The sequence below is a fragment of the Scomber scombrus genome, chromosome 15, assembly GCF_963691925.1.
Source record: "Scomber scombrus chromosome 15, fScoSco1.1, whole genome shotgun sequence".
NCBI lineage: Eukaryota > Metazoa > Chordata > Actinopteri > Scombriformes > Scombridae > Scomber > Scomber scombrus.
In genome coordinates this window covers 25,424,393-25,438,152 of record NC_084984.1, presented here as the reverse complement: position 1 = coordinate 25,438,152, position 13,760 = coordinate 25,424,393, and the positions used below count along the sequence as shown (strand labels likewise).

Genomic DNA, 13,760 nt, shown 5'->3' with positions numbered 1-13,760 from the left:
TGAGAATTATTTTTATTTAATTTATACATTTATTATTTAATTCATAACTACATTCTTTATTTTATTCTTCATTTCATTGATCATTTCATTTGATCTCAGAGGTCTTTTTGATTCAGTAGGTGGTCCTGTGAAGAAAAACTTTTCAAATTGATTTCATTGGTTCATTTCAGTTTAGCTGAGTTGCTATTGGTTAAGGCAACGCATGTCCCGCCTCCTTCACGTTAGAGACGCTGCGGTAGTGTGTGAAAAATACACAGAGAGCAGCAAGACGATAATTGAGACACAGAGGTTTTGGAGTGATGAAACTTTAAAAAATACACTTTATATTGTTAAAAGGAGGAACTGTGTAAACAGAGAAAAATCCGGTGAACCACTGAAGCGACCCTGGGAACATCTTGTGTTTGTTTTATTATTTTATTGTCCCGGTGAGTACTATCTGTATTAGTAAATAGCTCTGTGAATTAGCTTAGCCTCGTGGTGGGTTAGCTACCGAGCGGGAACATAAAGTCACAGTGTTGTGGTATTTTTCTAATGATAGTAAAGGAAAACGGGAATATGTGTGTAAAATGAGTATGTGTGCATGTTATTTACATTGTATGAACAGAGAAAGACATAATTTAGCTGAGTTTCATGGGTTATGAAGCTATATATTCTGTATATTACTGTGCTGTGGTGTGTATAGGTACGAGGTATCAGTAATCTGAGCATTTAATGGTGAACTGTGAGTGGTTTTATATTAATGGTTTTCACTACAAAACAGTGAAGTGGACATTTCATGTGTTAATATTGCGATGCAGCAGTTATCTTTTAACACGTTAACAGTGAAAAGTTGCATTATACATTGATATTGATAAAATTAAACTGTACAGTTAAGAAAGGTTGAATAGATTTATATCAGCCCTGTTATGTTATACAGGCTGGGTTTTTTGGATACCCTGAGATCCTGGACCGTGGATTTGGAGTGATTCTCTCCCTGACGAGGGGGATGGCGAGCTACCCGTGTGAGCATTTGGATTGAGGAGGAACCTTTCCATTCTTCATTCTCTGTCCTGCCAGAGTGGTAGGGTTGTGGGGAAGGACTTCCAAGAACTTTCGAATTGAACTATTTCTTTTGGGTAAAACATTTTATTTTATTTAGGGTGCACCCAGTTAAAAAAGACATTTCAAACAAGAACAAAAGTAACTGCCGGCAGTGTATGTAAACTGTTTATTTTCTATGTATGTTTAATACAGTGTTTTGCTTAAATTTACCTGTGTGTTCCTTTTACTCATTGCGGTGTCCAATCTCTTCTTATTACTTTGCCCTGCGAACCTAGTGTGTACTTACCTGTCAAGTGGGTTACATACACAATAATGCAGGCACTGGAAATGACCTGTAATAATCCCCTTAACATGACTGAATTGCTTTTGCTCATTAATTTTGTTAAGGTCCTGACAATCCTATCAGAGTGCAGCATACACACACAGTGTCAAGTTACATGTTTTAAATGTGAATTAATTACTCACTTCAAGAGGCACAAATAACGAGTCAAGTTATGCTTGTGTGTGGATGTGACGCGCATAAATTGCATAGTGCCCAGCATCTATTGGAGTCCCATCCTGTTGCATGAATGTTACAGCTGCAGTGTAATGAATCAAAGGCTGTTAGTTGAAATGGCACAGCAAGCACACCAAGTTCAACTGGATTCAGATTTTTTCCAAGCTGATTCTAATACAGTATTCATATGCCATATGTGTGCTGAAAGTGTTAGTCACTGTAATCATTCCTACTATCCATACTGTCTGTGAGGCGACTGATTCCTTTGCGGTGTGACTACAGTGGAAGAAATAGGGGTAAATCCACACCCATGCTCTGTATAGCCAAAGCTAATATAAGGCTACAGCAGTGTTATCTGGCAAGGGTGGGTATCTGGCAGTCACATTTAGTTTTATTACTGTCTTAGCTATGCAACTACCAGGAAAGGAACCACTGCTGATGAAGCTGCCTGCTGAACTTGAGAATGCATCTTTGCACTGAACGAGGACCTTTAACTTATGACTTTCACTTAAAATGTGACTTATTATTTTAGCAGGGTAAGCTTAGGTTGTTTACTGAGAGCTGAATAAATGTTAAGTGGAATTTTGATGTCTCAATCTCTTTACTTCATGTTGTAAATAGGTGCTATAAATACATGCTGACTTGCTCAAAGAGCTCCTCCTCCTGGACTGTAACTGAGCTAGTTAACCCCTCCCTCTTCTCCCTGCATTCAAGTACAGCCTGTCCTATCAGGACACTATCAGATCTCACAGATCTACGAGTTTACAGATGGGTGTAGCCAACATGCTGTGAAGAGCTGAAATGTATTCAGTGCATGTCAGCAAATGAAGACGAGGATTGTAAATCTAGATCAGCTTTTCTCTTGTAAGTGAAAGTAAAAACTATTTGACATTCACTGTCTCTGAGAGGTGAAATGGCGCAGCACACAGTTAAACTGGACCAGGAAAAATTCTCCTGTTCAATCTGTCTGGATCTACTGAAGGATCCAGTGACTATTCACTGTGGACACAACTACTGTATGAACTGTATTAAACAACACTGGGATGGAGAGGATCAGAGAGAAAGCTACAGCTGTCCTCAGTGTAGACAAACCTTCATACCAAGACCTGTCCTGATGAAAAACACCATGTTAGCAGATTTAGTGGAGGACCTGAAGAAGACTGGACTCCAAGCTGCTCCAGCTGCTCACTGCTATGCTGGACCTGAAGATGTGGCCTGTGATGTCTGTACTGGAAGTAAACTGAAAGCTGTTAAGTTCTGTCTGCAGTGTCAGGTCTCTTACTGTGAGCAACACCTCCAGCCTCACTATGAATCTCCTGCCTTTGAAAAACACAAGCTGGTCAACCTCTCCAAGATGCCTCAGGTGAACATCTGCTCTCATCATGGTGAGGTGATGAATTTGTTTTGTCGCACTGATCAAAAATGTATCTGTTATCGGTGTTCCATGGATGAACATAAAGGACATGATACAGTCTCAGTGGAAGCAGAGAGGAATGAAAAGCAGAGAGAGGTAAAGGCTAGTCAGCAAAAAGTCCAGCAGAGAATCCAGGACAGAGAGAAAGGTGTGAAGATGCTTCAGCAGGAGATGGAAACTATTAATAACTTTGCTGATGAAGCAGTGAGGGAAAGTGAGAAAATCTTCAATGAACTGATCCATCTCATTGAGAAAAGAAGCTCTGATGTGAAGCAGCAGATCAAATCCAGGCAGGAAACTGAAGTGAGTCGAGTCAAAGAGCTTCAGGAGAAGCTGCAGCAGGAGATCAGTGATCTGAAGAGGAAAGACGCTGAACTGAAAGAGCTCTCAGACACAAAGGATCACATCCAGTTTTTACAGAACTACCCCTCACTGTCACATCTCAGTGAATATACAGACTCACCCAGAATCAATCTCCGTCCTCTGCAGTACTTTGATAGTGTGACTGTGGTTGTGTCAGAACTCAGAGATAAAATGCAGGACATTTTCAGGGAGGAGCCCAAGACCAGAGATGAGTTCTTAAAATACTCTGTTCAAGTCACACTGGATCCAAACACAGCACATATACGGCTGTTATTGTCTGAAGGGAACAAAAAAGCAACAGTTATGAGAGAAGAACAGACGTATACTCATCACTGTGACAGATTCACTGAACAGCGACAGGTCCTGAGTAGAGAGAGTCTGACTGGATGCTGTTATTGGGAGGTAAAGAAGGAAAAACACGGAGCCATGGTAGCAGTCACTTACAAGGATATTAGTAGAACAGGAAATGAAAGTACATTAGGAAGTAATGACAGGTCTTGGGCTTTAGAGTGTGATGGTGAAGAATATAAATTAATTCATAATAAAGTCAGCACTTCCATCTCAGGCTCTGAGTCCTCCATAGTGGGAGTGTACCTGGATCACAGTGCAGGTATTCTGTCCTTCTACAACGTCTCTGACACCATGACTCTCCTCCACAGAGTCCAGACCACATTCACTCAGCCTCTCTATGCTGGACTCAGTGTTTATGGCAATGATTACTCAGTTGAACTGTGTGAGCTCAAATAGACATTTATTACCAACAAGGTGATGAGTGACAATCTTTTTTTTGTTTCTAAATTGATTTTGTCTCCATCTTTGTTGCTCAGCTCTCTTTTTTATAATGATGATTCTTCACTGTTTAAATATGCTTAAATATCACCTGTCACTCAACAGCAGGGCACAGTCAAGCTATTGAGTTGCTGTATGTAAAACATATATAAGCCAGTGTTTATTTTATCATGGTGTCTCATTTCTCACATGTTGGTCAAATTGTGGTAGTTTGAAATTTATCATATGGTTTCGGTTATATTTAAATGTTTAGGGTTCTGTTCACGATAAGTTTTATTACAGATGCACAAATGATACATTTATCAATCACTTAATTTGCTGCTTATATGCTGTTATGCCATAAAATACTTTGCTTTTATTTGCTGTTCTGTGGATTATTCAGAGTAACAGGAAAACTTTCCAGAAAGACATATGAGATCACATGACGGGTGTAATAATTATTAGTTGTATAATTTATCTGTTCACTTATTTTGTGTAATACAATATATGCTTTAGTGTACACAATAATGCAGGCACTGGAAATTACCTGTAATAATCCCCTTAACATGACTGAATTGCTTTTGCTCATTAATTTTGTTAAGGTCCTGACAATCCTATCAGAGTGAAGCATACACACACAGTGTCAAGTTACATGTTTTAAATGTGAATTAATTACTCACTTCAAGAGGCACAAATAACGAGTCAAGTTATGCTTGTGTGTGGATGTGACGTGCATAAATTGTGCACAGCATCTATTCAGGTCCCATCCTGTTGCATGAATGTTACAGCTGCAGTTTTACAACAAATAAAGGGCACAATTCTTCAAGCAGACGTGTGCACATAGCTCCTCAACACTGAATTTGATTAAATCATAATTATTAGAACTTGATTGGTGTCTCCTGCAGCATAGACGACTTTATTATGTCATACAACTTAAGAAGACTTATCTGTGTTGCTGAGAGCACTGGATGTGGACATCAGACACATATTCATTATTGCAGTAAGTTTGCAGTTATGTGCTATGAGCAATAAATGTTTTTGGTGTTTAAAATCCATGCTCTTGTTTTATGGTGACTGTAAACACATTCCAAGCCCAAACTATTCATCTTCCATTAATGAATCAAAGGCTGTTAGTTGAAATGGCACAGCAAGCACACCAAGTTCAACTGGATTCAGATTTTTTCCAAGCTGATTCTAATACAGTATTCATATGCCATATGTGTGCTGAAAGTGTTAGTCACTGTAATCATTCCTACTATCCATACTGTCTGTGAGGCGATGGATTCCTTTGTGGTGTGAGTACAGTAGAAGAAATAGGGGTAAATCCACACCCTTCCATTCTCTGTACAGCCAAAGCTAATATAAGGCTACAGCAGTGTTATCTGGCAAGGGTGGGTATCTGGCAGTCACATTTAGTTTTATTACTGTCTTAGCTATGCAACTACCAGGAAAGGAACCACTGCTGATGAAGCTGCCTGCTGAACTTGAGAATGCATCTTTGCACTGAACGAGGACCTTTAACTTATGACTTTCACTTAAAATGTGACTTATTATTTTAGCAGGGTAAGCTTAGGTTGTTTACTGAGAGCCGAATAAATGTTAAGTGGAATTTTGATGTTTCAATCTCTTTACTTCATGTTGTAAATAGGTGCTATAAATACATGCTGACTTGCTCAAAGAGCTCCTCCTCCTGGACTGTAACTGAGCTAGTTAACCCCTCCCTCTTCTCCCTGCATTCAAGTACAGCCTGTCCTATCAGGACAGGTTTCCTTCTTTCACAGATCTACAAGTTTACAGATTGGTGTAGCCAACATGCTGTGAAGAGCTGAAATGTATTCAATGCATGTCAGCAAATGAAGACGACGATTGTAGATCTAGATCAGCTTTTCTCTTGTAAGTGAAAGTAAAAACTATTTGACATTCACTGTCTCTGAGAGGTGAAATGGCGCAGCACACAGTTAAACTGGACCAGGAAAAATTCTCCTGTTTAATCTGTCTGGATCTACTGAAGGATCCAGTGACTATTCACTGTGGACACAGCTACTGTATGAACTGTATTAAACAACACTGGGATGAAGAGGATCAGAGAGAAAGCTACAGCTGTCCTCAGTGCAGACCGACCTTCAAACCAAGGCCTGTCCTGATGAAAAACACCATGTTAGCAGATTTAGTGGAGGACCTGAAGAAGACTGGACTCCAAGCTGCTCCAGCTGATCACTGCTATGCTGGACCTGAAGATGTGGCCTGTGATGTCTGTACTGGAAGTAAACTGAAAGCTGTTAAGTCCTGTCTGCAGTGTTTGGTCTCTTACTGTGAGCAACACCTCCAGCCTCACTATGAATCTCCTGCCTTTGAAAAACACAAGCTGGTCAACCCCTCCAAGAAGCTTCAGGAGAACATCTGCTCTCATCATGATGAGGAGATGAATTTGTTTTGTCGCACTGATCAAAAATGTATCTGTTATCTGTGCTCCATGGATGAACATAAAGGACATGATACAGTCTCAGCTGCAGCAGAGAGGAATGAAAAGCAGAGAGAGGTAAAGGCTAGTCAGCAAAAAGTCCAGCAGAGAATCCAGGACAGAGAGAAAGATGTGAAGATGCTTCAGCAGGAGATGGAGACTATTAATAACTCTGCTGATGAAGCAGTGAGGGAAATCGAGAAGATCTTCAATGAAATTATCCATCTCATTGAGAAAAGAAGCTGTGATGTGAAGCAGCAGATCAGATCCAGGCAGGAAACTGAAGTGAGTCGAGTCAAAGAGCTTCAGGAGAAGCTGCAGCAGGAGATCACTGATCTGTTAAACCAGTTTTTACACAACTACCCCTCACTGTCACAACTCAGTGAACCTACAGACTCACCCAGCATCAATCTCCGTCCTCTGCAGTACTTTGATAGTGTGATTGTGGCTGTGTCAGAACTCAGAGATAAAATACAGGACATTTTCAGGGAGGAGCCCAAGACCAGAGATGAGTTCTTAAAATACTCTGTTCAAGTCACATTGGATCCAAACACAGCAAATATACGGCTGTTATTGTCTGAAGGGAACAAAAAAGCAACAGGGATGAGCGAAGAACAGTCATATCCTCATCACTCTGACAGATTCACTGAAAAGCGACAGGTCCTGAGTAGAGAGAGTCTGACTGGACGCTGTTATTGGGAGGTAAAGAAGGAAAAACACGGAGCCATGGTAGCAGTCACTTACAAGGATATTAGTAGAACAGGAAATGAAAGTAGATTAGGAAGTAATGACAGGTCTTGGGCTTTAGAGTGTAATAGTGATGAATATAAATTAATTCATAATAAAGTCAGTACTTCCATCTCAGGCTCTGAGTCCTCCATAGTGGGAGTGTACCTGGATCACAGTGCAGGTATTCTGTCCTTCTACAACGTCTCTGACACCATGACTCTCCTCCACAGAGTCCAGACCACATTCACTCAGCCTCTCTATGCTGGACTCAGTGTTTATGGCTATCATTACTCAGTTGAAGTATGTGAGCTCAAATAAACACTTATTACCAACAAGGTGATGAGTGACAATCTGTTTTTGTTTCTAAATTGATTTTGTCTCCATCTTTGTTGCTCAGCTCTCTTTGTTATAATGATGATTCTGCACTGTCAGTCAAACAGCAGGTCACAGTTGATGTGGGAAAAAAATATATAATGTCAAAAAACACAAAAAATCTGTGAGTTAAATAGTAACATGGTGTAATTATTGAATGTGTTTTCCTCTGTTAAGTGACATTATAATGTAGCACCGTCTAAATTACTTAATTTTATATAAATAAATATGCAAATAAATATAATAATTGTAATTGTTAAAAAGCATTTAATTAAAATCAGTTAAGTGGAATGTTTAAATAGTTCATAGTGAGTTAAAATGCTATTTGAAGATAAACAAATCTTTGTCAGTGTGTATAAAGTTCACTGAAATTGAAATTGTTTGTTTAAGGTAGGCCTACACAGAAGAGAAACGTGGTCAGGACACAACCAAATCTCAGAGATATAAGGCTGTCTGTCTTGTCATGTTCTTAATTGCATTGGTTGTTACAAACTTAATATCCAATCGGAAAGTAGAGGGGCGGGATGTAGAGGTGACCCCGGAGCAGGCAGGCACGGGCACGTCAGACGAAGAGATGTCTGATAGCTGTGTAAGCTGCTGGAGCTTGTTTATGTCCATTACAGCGGTGGATGCAGTTTACCGAAGCGTAAGGGATATATTACAGATTGCAGAAGGTAAATACCTCTGTGTTAAAGGTAGGGTATGTTATGTTGTTCAGAAGAACTTTTTGTTATACTGGGTGAAATGGTCATTCTATTATCATAGGTATCAATACATTATGACTTTAGAAAAAGGAACAGAGAAAATCAGACCTCTGTGACAGCCACAGGACTGATAAAACTCCGACCAATCCATGCTCTTCGCACCGAAAAGCAAAAACCAATCAGGTGTCTAATTCTGCATCCGCTGCCCTCTCTCCCTGCCTACTTCGCGCATGCAGTCTTCACCTGTCGCTGTTGACGGAAAAAAACAGCACACTTCTCTGCAGAACTACAGAGTTGGTGGGGCGTGGCTTGGACGGATGGGAGGGGGAGCAGCGGGGTGGAACTTCGAGGAGGCAGGAGTAGGTGATATTTTCAAATCTTGCTAGGTCTCTTGCTAGCTTTACAACACTACATACCCTAGCTTTAATGTTTTGTGACACTTCATCATGATGTAGTGTGGAAAAATCTGATGCTAATCGTGATTAGCGGATTAGCGCGCTAGCTATGTTAGCATATGTTTCACTGTAGTAGCAGCTAATGTTACTGTGTCTTATGTGTTGATGTTTTCATTAGTTTGAAGTTTGAAATGAGATATGTGACTGAGAAAAGCTGTCATATATGTTAGACTGAGGGTCAGGAAAAACTCCTTGGACTCTTGAGACGATTAGCCATCTGCGGCTCGGATATCACGTCATCCAAACTGCCGTGGACAGCTAGCGGGTGGTTCCCCTCATCACCTCTACCTTTCTGAAGTTGTGCCAGGTTTTACTATCCGTCATCCATGTTTTCCAACTGAAAGATTTTGTGAGTAACAAAAACAGTGCACTTGCATTTTATTTGTGGCTTGCAATAGCAAGTGAAGCGACCACTTGTTTTAGGTCTCACCGCTCCCAAGCAATGACTCAGGCCTGCAACAGGGTTTTGTTTAATTAAAGGACACTCTTATTTTGGTTGCAGTGTGTGATGTGTGTGCAAGTGTGGGCCCTTAAGTTCAAATTTAAACTTTGTGTCGTCCTTCCGGGTCAAATTGACCCCGTCTGTTTTGACTGTTCCTTCTTTCCTTCCATCCTTCCTTCCTTCCCTTTCCTTCCTCCCTCCCTCCTTCTCTCCTTCCTTCCTTCCTTCTCTCTTTCTTTTCTCTGTCCTTCTTTCCTTCCTTCTTCCCTTCCTCTTTTCCTTTCTCCCTCCCTCCTTCCTTCCTCCCTCCTTTCCTTCCGTCCTCCTTTCATTCCTTCTTCCTCCCTCCCTTCCTGCCTCCCTTCTTCCTCCTTTCCTTCCTTCCTTTCTTCTTCGTCCCTTCCTTCCTTCCTCCTTTCCTTCCTTCTTCCTCCCTTCCATCCTTCCTCACTCCCTTCCATCCTTCCTTCCTCCCTCCCTTCCTTCCTTCTTCCTCCCTTCCTTCCTTGACTCGAGGACAACCGGAGGGTTAAAGCTGCAGCCGGTAACTTTGAGGAGAGAGAGGACTTAGCGTCAAATTTGAAGAAGTACAACTTTCAGATCCCTCCCCCTCCGCTGCATTCCTGCTCTGCCTCCAAAGTCCCTCCCCCAGAGGAGGCTGACGTGCGCGCGACGACACGCGACCCGGTATGCTGTTGTGGGTCACGGAGGTATCGGTAGTTTTGTCCTCGCTGATTGTTGTTGCTGCGCCATTACTTTCTCTACGCTCCTGAAGCCGCTCTCCCGAGCTGAGGAGGAAGAGATAATTCAAGCAGTTTGCATGTCAAATCCTGAAACTAGTCCTATAGAGTACATACAGTCTCTAGCAAGTACCTTTGGAACCTCGGAGTCAGGGGAGGATCTCTACCTTTTTTTCAGATCTCAGCACCAGAAGCCTGGTTAGCGCTTGTCAGACTTCCTGCGTAGATTGGAGAGATCACTCAATAATGTTGTGCAGAGAGGTGGTCTTCCAGCTAGCGCAGCTAATAAAGCTAGACTTGAACAGCTTATTAAAGGTGCAACTGAGTCCGACCTCATGCTACTTCAGTTGAACTTAAGAGATAGATGAGACAATCCCCCATCATTCTTGAACTTGCTAAAAGAGATCCGCGAAGAAGAAGAATGCGAAGCAGCTATACACAGTCTCAGAAAGCCTACACACCACCAGCATGTGCATACAGTGCAGGTAGAGAAAGGACTAGAGTCTGACATGTGTCCGCAAACTGATCTCAGAGCTAAGATTGAAGAACTGAAAGCAAAGTTGAATGAGCAACTTAAGAAGCAGTCTCAGTCAGCAAGTGATGATCGCTTTGCAAAAGAGTCTAAGGAAAACAAAAAGCAAAAAATGAGGCAAACAGTGAGATACAGTCACTCAGAAAAGAAGTAAAAGTTAACAGATAAGTTTAATATCAGTGAATCCAAAACTAAAGTCAAAAGACACCACTGAGTAAGGTACAGCTCCGCGTCAAACCGCAAGCCTGCTCAATTCAAGGGTCAACCTACAAAAGAGTCGGCTGAATATTTCTGCTACAGGTGTAGTGAAGATGGCCGTATGGCATCAAAATGCACTGCCCCTGAAAATGCTCAGAAACAAGACTGATTCGCCAAGTGCGAGCAGCTGCAGATGGATGTAAAGATAGCACCAAAGACAGGGATAAGTACACTGCCATGGTCAACAAAGTAGGAATCCCTGATGCAGACAGTGGCTTACCTGAAGGTCTTGTGGGTCCACCATCAATTGAACCCATCAAAGTCAATGACTTATCTTGTGATGCTCTCATGGATTCTGGTTCTACTGTGACCATCATTTTTGAGGGTTGGTACAAAAAACATCTGTCACATGTTCCTATACACCTGATTTCTCATCTAGCCATTTAGGGATTAGCAGATTCAGATTATCCTTACAGAGGCTATGTTGTGGTGCAGATGGAATTCCCAGAGGACATGGCAGGAGTCAAGGGACCAGTGGTCGTACTTGCTCTCATCTGCCCTGACCCACCCTATGACTACGAAGCTCCTGTTATTGTAGGTATAAATGCATTCCTGTTCCGCAGATTGTTTGCACTTTCCAAAGAGAGTGGGAGTGAGCGCAAAGTACACTGTATGAGAATACAGGCAGTGTATGAGCAAATAGAGACACCAACTCAGCCCCCTCAGCCAAAGACAATGGACGAAGTACTGGGACAAGTGAAATGGCAAGGTCTGGGTCCGCTCTCCATAGCCCCAGGTGAAAGGTGCTATGTCACCTGCAAAGTAGAACAACTGCCCCCCATGTCAAAAGACATTGTTCTGGTTTAAGCACCTGCTACACATCAGCTGCCCTCCGGTGTGTTTGTACAGCCAGGTGTTCTCCCTAAGGCTGACATAGATGCAAATAGCTTCCCAGTGCTTCTGCAAAATGAGTCCCAAAAGTCCACCTCCATTCAGGTGGGGACAGTCATTGCGGAAATGCATGCAGTTGATACAGTTGTTCTGCCCCAGTCAGCCAACTCACCAGCTAGTATAGATCCAGAGCTCGATTTCGGAGACTCGCCTATCCCAGAAGACAGGAAGGAAAGGCTTTGCCAAGAGCTAGCCAAAAGGCGCAATGTCTTCTCTCTTGATGAATGGGACGTTGGCTTAGCAACAGGGGTGGAGCACAAAATACGCCTAAGTGACACCACCCCCTTTAGGGAAAGATCGCGCCGCTTGGCACCAGCTGACATTAACGATGTGCGTCAAGTGTCTTTATGCCTCACCAATTGTGGTGGTGCGTAAAAAGAATGGAACCATCAGGATCTGCATTTATGGCACCCTGAACAGTCGCACAATACCAGACCAGTACACAACATCTCGAATTGACGACACCTTAGACTGTCTCTCAGGCAGCAAGTGGTTCTCTGTCCTAGACCTTCGGAGCGGCTATTATCAAATACCTATAGCTGAAGAGGGCAAAGAGAAGACAGCATTCATCTGCCCTCTCGGGTTCTATCAATTCGAGAGAATGCCACAGGGCATTACTGGTGCACCAGCCACTTTTCAGCGGCTCATGGAGAAAGCCGTTGGTGACATGCATTTACTGCAGGCCCTTGTCTATCTTGATGACATCATTGTCTTCGGAAAGACTCTTGAAGAACATGAGCACCGCCTCATGAAAGTTCTTGATCGGCTTGAAGAGGTTGGCCTCAAAGTGTCAATTGACAAATGCCAATTTTGTCAGCCAAGAGTCAAGTACGTAGGCCACATCGTATCAGAGGCAGGTATCGCCAACGACCCAGAAAAAGTGGAAGTGGTGAAAAACTGGCCGGAGCCAACAGACCTCAAGTCCTTGAAGTCATTTCTCGGGTTCTGTGGCTATTAACGAAGGTTCATCTCGAACTACTCCAGCATTTTTCGTCCGCTAACTGAACTCACAAAAGGCTACCCACCAACTCAGACAGACAGAAAAGCCCAAGCAAAAGACCCAACCAAGATGTACTTCAAAGCATCTGAACCGTTTGGAGAGCGCTGGGATCATGCGTGTAGAGAGGCTTTTCGAAAGATCATTGACTGTCTTATACATGCTCCAGTGTTGGCCTTCGCTGACCCTTCTAAGCCCTACATTTTACATGTAGATGCTAGCATGAATGGATTATTTGCAGTGTTGAACCAGGAGTATCCTGTAGGTCTCCGACCAGTAGCTTTTGCAAGTCGGAAGCTTAGCAACTCGGAACAACGGTACCCTGTCCACCAACTGGAATTTTTAACACTAAAATGGTCAGTTGTGGACAAATTCCTTGACTACCTGTACGGAGCTAAATTCACAGTACGAACTGACAACAATCCTCTAACTAACCACAGCCCGATTAAACGCAACAGGACATCGTTGGCTAGCCGCTTTAGCCACTTTTGAGTTCAACATCCAGTATCGTCCCGTTCACAGCATTGACGCTGACCTGCTGTCGCGGAAGTACGCCAAAGAGGATACCGAAAATTGGACCGATATCCCTCCATCAGGCATTAAATCTATTTGCAAGCGAGCTTGTGCTGTTGAAACACCTAATGCCCCTGGTAGGCTAGTAGATCAGCTGGGAGTCCCTCCAACAGCAAGACCCGAAGTGTATGCTTGTCCAGTGAGTTTAAGTGCAAGCCCCATTGATCAGTGGGGTCCAAAAGAGTTTAAAGTTGCCCAAGATCTGGATCCAGTTATTGGACCAGTAAAACAAGCACTTGAAGCTGGTTTTATACCAGTTCAGTCCAATAGCGATCTACCTGATGTTGCATTGCTCAGCCGAGAGAGCTCAAAGCTAGAGTTAAAATATGGAATACTCTACAGAGTAAAAAAGACACCAGCTGGTAGAGAAATGGTGGTAACTAACAGTAGTACTAAGGTCATTACACGATGAGTGTGGACACTTAGGAATAGACAGAACCTCGGAACTGCTCAAAGACAGGTTCTATTGGCCCTGTATGACTGCTGAAGTATATCAAAACGTGCAGAAGATATGTTTCCCGTAA

At 42.5% G+C, this 13,760-nt stretch overlaps 2 protein-coding genes across 2 annotated transcripts; both read left to right on the top strand.

Annotated features, from left to right (window-relative positions):
* Nucleotides 1-2,450: 2,450 nt before the first annotated feature.
* Nucleotides 2,451-4,061, top strand: LOC133995022 (tripartite motif-containing protein 16-like). Its single transcript, XM_062434288.1, has one exon. It carries the CDS (start codon nucleotides 2,451-2,453, stop codon nucleotides 4,059-4,061), a length of 1,611 nt encoding a protein of 536 aa, XP_062290272.1.
* Nucleotides 4,062-6,024: 1,963 nt separating this feature from the next.
* Nucleotides 6,025-7,601, top strand: LOC133995024 (tripartite motif-containing protein 16-like). The gene has a single exon (XM_062434289.1). The coding sequence runs from the start codon at nucleotides 6,025-6,027 to the stop codon at nucleotides 7,588-7,590; it is 1,566 nt and encodes a 521-aa protein (XP_062290273.1). The 3' UTR covers nucleotides 7,591-7,601.
* The last annotated feature ends 6,159 nt before the right edge of the window (nucleotides 7,602-13,760 follow it).